The sequence below is a fragment of the Arachis duranensis genome, chromosome 1 (genome assembly GCF_000817695.3).
Source record: "Arachis duranensis cultivar V14167 chromosome 1, aradu.V14167.gnm2.J7QH, whole genome shotgun sequence".
Taxonomy (NCBI): Eukaryota; Viridiplantae; Streptophyta; class Magnoliopsida; order Fabales; family Fabaceae; genus Arachis; species Arachis duranensis.
In genome coordinates, this window is record NC_029772.3 from 98,904,656 (window position 1) to 98,914,213 (window position 9,558).

Consider the following 9,558-nt stretch of genomic DNA (forward strand, 5'->3'; position numbering starts at 1 on the left):
GTCATTTTTGTTTTGACACTCAAATAATAAAAAAAATTGTAAGGGATATTTATTGAAATTTTTTCTCGCAAAGCAAGTGATTCGATGTCGTTTTTTAGTTATTTGAACATCAAAACTAAAACGACATTGTTTTACAAGTTCTAGTGTGACATTTTATTGTTCATCTTAGAGCTTCATTAACTTTTTGTGCTAAAAATTATCTAAGGACAAATGTAAGTGACATTTACAAAGTTTAGGGATTAAAAAGTGACAACTGAAATTTTAAAGACTAAATTAATATTAGCGTATAAGTTCAGGAGTCAAATTGAGTATTAACTCAATAATATACTAGTGGGTTGTGAGGTAGCCAATAAAAAAATATATCCTCTTAATTTTTTTAAGATAATAAAATTCCAATTATTTTTATATGAAATTAATAATTAAAAATAATTAATTAATTTAATATATTTAACTAAATTATTTTGTTATTGTTTTACAAATAATGAAAGAAAAATATTAAGAGAATTCAATCAATTCATTATGCCATCGAACATAACATGAAAAGTAAAGACAAGTGCATGTTAGCTAACCCGGTGATACAGGGTTTGCTTTTGCTTTCCCTTGAATAATTGAAGTAAACTCACTAACCCTGCCTTCACTTGATTGATTCATTATATTAATCTCTTGTTACAAGCAAAGGGGAGTCGAGGGGAGAGGAATAATAATGGTGTCAGGGAAAGGGAGAGGAGAGAGGATTCTGGTGACGGGAGGGGCAGGCTTCATCGGATCCCACACGGTGGTAGAGCTTCTGAGGCAAGGCTACAAGGTGTGGGTCATGGACAATCTCCAAAACTCGTGCGTGGAAGCCCTCCATAGAGTTTGCCATTTGGTTGGTCCACGCCTCTCTCCCAACCTCCAATTCCACCACGGCGATCTCTGCAACCCCGCTGACTTGGACCGCCTCTTCAATGCCTCCTCCTCATTTGACGCCGTCATCCACTTTGCCGGTCTCAAAGGCGTTGGAGACAGTGTTGTCAATCCCCTCCACTACTACCACAACAACATTGTTGGCACCGTCAACCTCTTCCAAGCCATGGCTAAATTCAATTGTAAAAAGGTAGGTAGATTTAATAAATCAGTTAGTATGTATTTGTGTATTAATAGACATAGTGGATCGGACAGATGGTATTTTCATCGTCGGCGACGGTGTACGGACAACCAGAGGAAGTGCCGTGTGCGGAGGAGTCGAAGCTGCATGCGATGAATCCTTACGGGAGAAGCAAGTTGTTTGCGGAGGAGATGGGGAGGGATATAGAGAAGGCAGGGGGAGAGGGAGAGTGGAGGATGATATTTCTGAGATACTTTAACCCAGTTGGGGCCCACGAGAGTGGCAAGTTAGGGGAGGATCCGAGGGGAATCCCTAACAACCTCATGCCTTACATCCAACAAGTTGCCGTTGGAAGGCTCCCTCACCTCAACGTGTACGGTCATGATTATCCCACCAACGATGGCACCGCGGTTCGGGACTACATCCATGTCATGGACTTAGCACATGGTCATGTTGCTGCCCTACGAAAGCTTTTTGCAAATGACACCATCGGTCCGCTCTCTCTCCAATTTAATTAGTTTTACATTATTTTTAAAATAACAAATTTGGAAATTAATTCACTGCTGCTCAGGCTGTACTGCCTACAACTTGGGAACGGGTCGTGGGACATCTGTGCTTGAAATGGTTGCAGCATTTGAAAAAGCTTCCGGCAAGGTCGTCATTATTTAAGTTTTCCATCTTCCTCACATGTATTTCATCATGATCATCTCTGAATTTTGGGAATGTTTTTCAGAAGATTCCAATTAAAATGTGTCCTAGGAGGCCAGGGGATGCTACCGCTGTTTATGCATCCACAGAGAAGGCTGAGAAAGAACTTGGTTGGAAGTAAGCATTTCTCATGCGTTCACTCAATCCTTCTTTAATTCGCATTGCGAGTACATGAATGAGTGTTGCTGTCTTTTGTGACAGGGCAAAATACGGTATAGAGGAGATGTGCAGGGATCAATGGAACTGGGTCAGTAACAATCCATGGGGTTACCAAGGCAACCATTAAGATTTTGTCTTTCACTTCTCACTTGATTGATTCATTCTTTTATTTATGCCATGCTAGCTGAAATCCTTGTTTAAGAATGTTGCTCTTTCCGTTATAGTTACATATGCTGTTTATGATTATGTAATTCAGCTTAATGAAAGACGTACTATTGAGCCTCTAAACCAGATCACTATATATTGATGCTTTTATTTTTATATCTTTTAAATTAAATATTAATTTTTAATTTTTTGCTAAATAAACACCACATTTTAATCACCATAACATTCACCATATATATTTTTATTTTTACTTTATATGTAGATTTGGCGCCTAAACATTTTTTGTGGTATAAAATTAGGACTGGAAGTGAGTCGAATTGAGTCGAGTTAGACCAAATTCAAGTTCGGCTCACGAAAATTGAACTTGATTCACAGTTCAACTTATTAACAATTGAACCTATTTTTTAAGCTCAAGTTTTGTTCACCGAAAGCTTATGAGCCTACTCGAGCTCACGAACTGAATTAAATAATAGAAACATGACCTATAATTCTATATCAATAAATTATAACTTATATGTATTGAAAAATATTAATTTATATATTGTGTTTCTATTAATTATGAATTTTTTATTCCTGTTCTACATCAAAATTATATAAAAAATAATTACAAAATTTTAAATAAGAACACAGGAGATAATACCACTTTGAGAGCAATCTCAGAAGATACAAAGGATAAAACATCTGTGCTATTGATGGCATCTTTTGTTGCAAAATGAAGAAGTGAGCAGTTCGAGAAAATGCCACCGGCATCGTGTATAGTAGGAGACGTATTGATTTTATCATAATAGATGTCGTAGTCACGGCATGTGAGGTTACCATAATGTAAAGGGAGATTTATTCTAAGGTTGTGATTGCATCGAAATAGGGTCACATTGTATTCGATATAAATAGAGAGCAGAGGAGAAGGTGGAGGAAGAGTATAAGTAGTGTTCAAAGCGTGACATTTGTTCTGTTCCAAACTGGCGTGAAAATCTGCATCATAAATGGTGATGACAGTATTTGAGTCAAGGGAGCCTGTAAGCTCTAAGGTTGTTGCATTCTTGTCCAGTTGAATCATTTTGCGCGAATAGTACGTGTCTTCACAGCCATGAATGAGCAGCAAGCCGCAGTGAGGGAGTTCAGCCTTGGTGAAAGGGTACTGGAATCTGCCGCGGCTTCCACAATCAAAAGAGCGTGGACAGTTATGTTGCTTCTCACTTTCACCATGCGCAGCGGAAAACGAGATGAGGAAGAAGAAGAACAATAAATAAGGTAGAGCCATAAATCCCAAACAGCGAGTAGTCATGCTTAGTGAATGGACTCTCTGATGTATGTATATAAATGCAGCTACCAAGTGTTTATGCCACCCTCATATAAACAGCGAGTTTCATACGCAGCTTGACTTGAAAAATGAGCGGGGAAGACTTGATCATGTAAAGGAGAGCTAACTTTGTTATTGACTCTTTCCAACTCAATTTCACACCACACAAGTGCTTCAAGTTAAATAACAACTTTTTTATCTGCTGATTACTCACTCTGGCCGACAGGAAGCCATGAGCTTTTTAGATTTTCAGAAGAAAAATATTATATGCATTATTTACATATTTTTTTATTTTTAATATTACAACAGTAGTGTACATATGTGAGAGTCAAGTAGTTTGAACCGTTAGATACTAGATAGTGACGCTTGCGTTAAGTTCAAAGTGAATCTGTCTAGACTCTAGATGATTAGATATAAGAGGAATTAAAGTATTAAACGTAGGGGTAGCAAAATGGCTCCGTCGGGCCAATTCGCTAAACTCGCTAAACTCGCTAAAAAATGTGAGTCGGGCTAAGATTTAGAATCCGTCAAATTGACTGGTTTGGATGGGGGAGGTCTGCGGGGTCAAAGATTTTTATTTTATTTTTTTATTAAATAAAAGAGTAATTACTATTATAAAATTAATAAGTATAAAATTTTTAAAATATTTTTTTTGTTTTTATTCTTCTTTTAATTATTAACTTTATTTATTTTATTTTACAATTTCGTATATTTGCTCAAATTATGTGACTTATTTTTTAAAATAAAGATGATTTTATTGACAAATATTATTTTGAACAATTTTATTAAAGTTAAAAATTAAAAAAAATAGTAAACAAATTATATTATAATTTGACTATTTTTTATTTGTATTTTATTTTTTAATTATTATTTTTTGGTTAATTTTAATAAATTTTATTTTAAAAAAAAAGTCAAGCGAGCTATCCCGCCAACCCGCCAATCCACCATAAAGCAGAGCGGACTAGCATTTTAAACCCATTTTAGTTGGCGGAGCAAGTCGGTCTACCCCATTTATAAGGCGGGCCTAGACAGGGCGGAACGGATTGAGGCGGACCGACCCGATTTACCACCCCTAATAATCTTTTTCAAATTCCAACAATACATAAGCTATATGAATTCAAGTGGCCAGGTTTGATTTTTACATGAATTTAAAAGATATGAAAGATAAGAAGAATAAAACAATATTAATGTTATATAAAAGATAAGTTTAGTTTTTCTCTTTATTTATTTTTTAAAAAAATTAATAATTTTTATATAAGTAGTATTTTTTTAATTAATTAATGATAAATAATTCTTAATAAGTTAAATAAGACTTGAATAAGTTTTTAATTTTTTTTTATAAAATATCCGTGTTTTGGATCAAAATAGAAAAGAACGAGTATTTTATAATAATTGAAATAATAAATTAATATATCGTCAAAGTTATTAATATTAATTTATTATGAAAAATGTATAATCAAAATTTAAAACAACATGTGAAAAATTAAAAACAAATAAATAAATTTAAAAATATTAAGAGTTTTAAATTTGTAAAATAAAAAATATAATTGATCTAGGATAGGATGGCATATTCGTTTTGTCAAATAAAACAACTTAAAAATTTGTTATAATATAAATGACCATCAACCTTTTTTCTAATTAAGTTTATTTGGATGGTACAAAATTTTAATATAGACGGTGCTATTTTTCCAAAATTTGAAAAAGAAGATTTTGTACAAATATAAATAGAAGTAGAGTTTAAGACATATGACACACATCAGTTACAAGAAAATAACTTCTCTCCTTTTCATATACTATTTCTCTCTATATTATAATGATCTCTATTATATTGAGATAATTATATTGGTGAATATTATTACTAAAGTTATCTATTTACGTTTCTTTATATTTATTTTTTCTTTATTTGTTTATTTTATAACAAAATTCTTAATGCTCCTCTGATTTTTGTATTGTCTGATGGGATGGCGAACTAATTCGCCATGATTTTAAAAAAAGGATTAAAACTTAGGAAGTGTGCAAATGTATGAGAGCAGCATTGTCTAATGTAAAAAAACAATGAATAATATGGTAGGTAGGGGAGATGAGAGACAGAGTCTAAGAGGTAATGCAGCAGCTACATGTTTCTGAGATAGAACAGTAGCGACGCAGGTTGAGAGGCAAAGTCAGGAGACAACTTCGAGGAAGAATAAAAACAACGTAGGATGTAAAGTTGAGGTAAGGGAGCTGAATGACATTATTAGAAGACAGAAAAAAAAAGCAATGACTATAATGCGACTACGCAATGTAACAACTAATTTAGAGGGATAACTGGATTGAAAAGTGGAAAAGTATAGAAGACGACTAGAGAGGAGGAGTGAAAGACTAAGATTAGAAAGCGTGGGTGGCTGGGTGTGTCGCAACTCTTTGAGAAGAGAAGTAAGTGAATGTTTTTATGGTTAAATTAGGTTAATTTTGGATTTGGTTTGTTTTGGGCTTATAATTAAAAAAGAAAAAGTAAAAATCTAGTCCTACCAATGCCCACGAGCCAAGCGATGTGGGTTTTAAGCTAGTCCTTTTGTGGTTGAAAGCTTGGTGTAAGTGGCATTTTATATGCATGCCAAATAATTGCATTCGAATTCAAATCTCACTTGTAAAAAAATGAACCTATAAAGTGTATGTAGTGTAGTGTGTGAGAGTGTGTTGTGCTAGAAAAGAGTCAAAAGACTAAAAAAAAGCTAGTATTTTGTTTTTGTCTCAAATATTATGTTTGAGTTGTCTTTTTTTTTAAGTTAAACAAGTTAATTTGGCAAATTTTGACCTATGTGCCATTTTTACTTGAAAAATTAATTTAATTAACAATATTGAATTGTATGGATTAAATTGACCAAATTAATATAACTTATTGACCAATTTGAATTGCTTGTAATGATGACATGATAGTGATATGTGGACAAATCGTTTTATGGCACATGATACTACTATTTATATCGACATATTGTATCACTAATTGGCATGTTATCATCTCATTACATGTCAGTATGTCATATTAATATATTATTAACAGAAAATATTTGATGGAATAAAGTAAGTTACGAAGTGAAAATATGATATTTGAATTGAGACAATTAAAAATTTAAGATAAATTTAAAACTCAAGTGAAAATTCATAAATTATTTTAAGATGTAGTTCGAAATACTTTGTATCTATCTATGTATTTTTTTATATTTAACTTTTCCTTTTGTTTATGTCAAACATGTCAAACAGTATATATATAGCCATTGTAACACCCTATCACACAGAGCCTTACGCTTAAATCGTAATGTAGAGGTGGCGAGGTATTACGACCTCTAAAAGTAAAATGCGTACATAAATATAGTTGAAAAAATTCATATATAATAATTTTGAAGAATAAGTTAAACAAAAGCGAAAACAGGGAATCATATCACACTCGCAAAGTTATGCGTAAGCCGGATAAACGAGATAAAAAAAGATAACACATATATATAGATTGGAATTCCAAAGATACAGATATCAAGCTCCAAACTCGACCTGTGAAGCTAAGGCCGGCTAGAGTATACATACATATATATACAAAATCCAGAAATTTTTTCAAAACATAAATAAAACACCTATTTCTACGAAAGCAACCTCTAAGAAGGATAAAATACAAGTTATATATAGAGGAGAACAAAACTACATATATATACAATATAAACACAAAAGTAAAGGCTCAGAAGATAGTTCTTTGCTTGCATGGAGGGTCTCCAGATGCTCAACGAGGTGCTTCTCAACCTGCATCTAAAAAATAATAATATATGTATAGAATGAGAACCGGGAGTTCTCAACATGGTAAAAGTGTCCGCATAGATAATATATAAGGTCTCGGAAAAGTCAGAGGCATTCCTAGAACTTCGACATTCAGATTAATCTTAAAATTTATTCTAAACCAATAATATTGGTAATCTAACTAAAGGATCCCAATCTTAGTCTAACTCTGTACCTTTTGTCAATCTGGTTCTAATCTAACCTTAGCTTAACATTTCACTTTCTGTCTCCTCTAATCCTTCGAATCACCAGTGGAACAATTCTCATCCACTCCTCCGCCATAAAAGGGTCTCTCAGAAGTATACACACACAAATCAAACAAAGAAAACACAAATAGAAGTACAATTATAGCAAGTAGAACAAGTAGCAGATAAGCAGAGTTAAGCAGTTAAGCAAACCAAAACAATGCACACTCCAGTAAAACATACGAATGAATATGATGTATGCCTGTTCTATGGCTAATGAGTCTCATCTGTCAGTTATATAACCAACCCGACATATCTTGGTAGCTAACTGTGGACAATCCCTCTGTGCCTACATCCCCAAACTCAATAATATCCAGGAGAAAATCTCAAGCTCAATTTATCTATAGGTAAGATAACCCAAGCTCAAATTATATATATAGGCATGCCCATGGGAAAATCCGGAGAGTTAAAGTGTTCGGTCACATTTTACGCTAAAAGATCAATAATTAGTCTCAAAATATACAAGCCACATAATAATCTCTTTTCTTTTTTATTTTTTTAAGATAACACTTCAAATCAAATCTTCAATTTTTATAGAAATTTTGACAGTATCTCCTCTAAAACTCAAACTTCTACCACCCTTCAAGGGTCCCAACCACCAAACCAAACACCTATGATCATTCAAATCATTTCCAATATCAAATCATTTCAAAATCAAATCAATTCCAATATTAAATCTTTTCCCAAAACTAACCAACTCCAATAGCAAATCGTTTACAAAATTGAACCACACATCTCTCAACCAATCCATTCAATTCAATTTCACAAACCCACCATCAATCCTCAACACATCAACAATCATCATTATTTTATACTCATCAAAGTCATAATCCAACACATACAAATTCATTTATCCTTTATACATACATCATATATCATATACACAATCTATCAATAATTCATTTAGTTGATTCCTATCTTAAACTTTTCTAGCCTAAGTTTTTACGTGACATTAAATATTAACTACGAGAAACTAAAACCACATCTTAGCCAATTTCTCCTAAACCCGTAACACCTTAAAATTCTCCCTTCCACAAGTTCCAAGTTACCAAATATCAACTCTGCAAGCTTAAGCACTAGAATTTTGTTCTAAATCACCAATTGGACTCTAGTTCAACATGAAACTAAATATAATTCATATAATATCACAAAAATTAATATAGGGCTGACTAATCCAATAATTCACAAGGGTTTAACAGTTTCTTATCATACCCACAGGTGTATTAGATGAAACCCAGTGATTACTTCTTGCTAGAGTTCACCTAAACCATCAAAATCATTCAATTTCTCAATACCAAAACCCCAAAGTTTTGAAACTTAAGAGAAGAATCCTAGGCAAGAAAATGAAACTTTCTTACCACTTTGTTCGGATGATTTTGAAGTAGAGCTCAACGTGGTGGTTGCGTAGCCGCAAACGGTGCGGCGATCTGAACTTCAAATTAAGAGATACGATGATTTGAATTTTTGGAAACAATGAAGTTAGGGTTCTTTTAGCTCCCTTCTCTATATTAAGCGTGATTCCCAAATGAATAAGGGAAGGAGGCTGAGTTCCATAATTTATATGTTGGGCCTTGGGTTTGGTTTAGATTCAGTCTAATTGGTTTGCTTTGTTGGTCCAATTTTGGACCAAAATTTTTAAAATTAGTATCGAAATTCATATTTTAAATATTTTTACCTCTCTAAATTAAAAAAGTTTAAGTTTTTAAATTTTTTTGAATAATAATTAATTTATTAACTAATTATTTACTAATTTTTTGGATTTTAAAGCCATTAGCCAATATAACCTATGAGAACTTATCATATGTAAGGATGTTCAAATTCAAACCGATCCAAATTAAACTGCTTATCAAATTTAATCTAAATCGAAAACCGATTAAAATCGTACTAGTTTAGATTTAATTAGATTCTATTTTTGCAAATTGTATAGATCGGATTGAAATTTTGGATCTATTTCGCAAAATCGATCCAATCTAATCAAACCACATAATATACTATAATATTATTATTTTTATTATTATATTTATAATTTTACTTATAATATGTTCAATTATTATATATTTTTATATTATTCATGTATTATTATTATTTAA

The 9,558-nt window shown here is 32.6% G+C and overlaps 1 protein-coding gene across 1 annotated transcript; it reads left to right on the forward strand.

Moving 5' to 3' along the window:
- The first annotated feature begins 535 nt into the window (after window positions 1-535).
- LOC107465682 (UDP-glucose 4-epimerase GEPI42) lies at window positions 536-2,242 on the forward strand. Its single transcript, XM_016084656.3, has 5 exons — window positions 536-1,096; window positions 1,162-1,579; window positions 1,659-1,741; window positions 1,821-1,912; window positions 1,997-2,242. The coding sequence occupies exons 1-5, from the start codon at window positions 704-706 to the stop codon at window positions 2,079-2,081; spliced, it is 1,071 nt and encodes a 356-aa protein (XP_015940142.1). The 5' UTR covers window positions 536-703; the 3' UTR covers window positions 2,082-2,242.
- Window positions 2,243-9,558: the final 7,316 nt, after the last annotated feature.

Bases quoted from the DNA above. Each gene is read 5' to 3' on its own strand.
- LOC107465682 (XM_016084656.3), top strand. From the start codon at position 704: ATGGTGTCAGGGAAAGGGAGAGGAGAGAGGATTCTGGTGACGGGAGGG. The intron at 1,097-1,161 runs GTAGGTAGATTT...TGGATCGGACAG, and splicing joins CTAAATTCAATTGTAAAAAG to ATGGTATTTTCATCGTCGGC. The intron at 1,580-1,658 runs GTCCGCTCTCTC...ACTGCTGCTCAG, and splicing joins TTTTGCAAATGACACCATCG to GCTGTACTGCCTACAACTTG.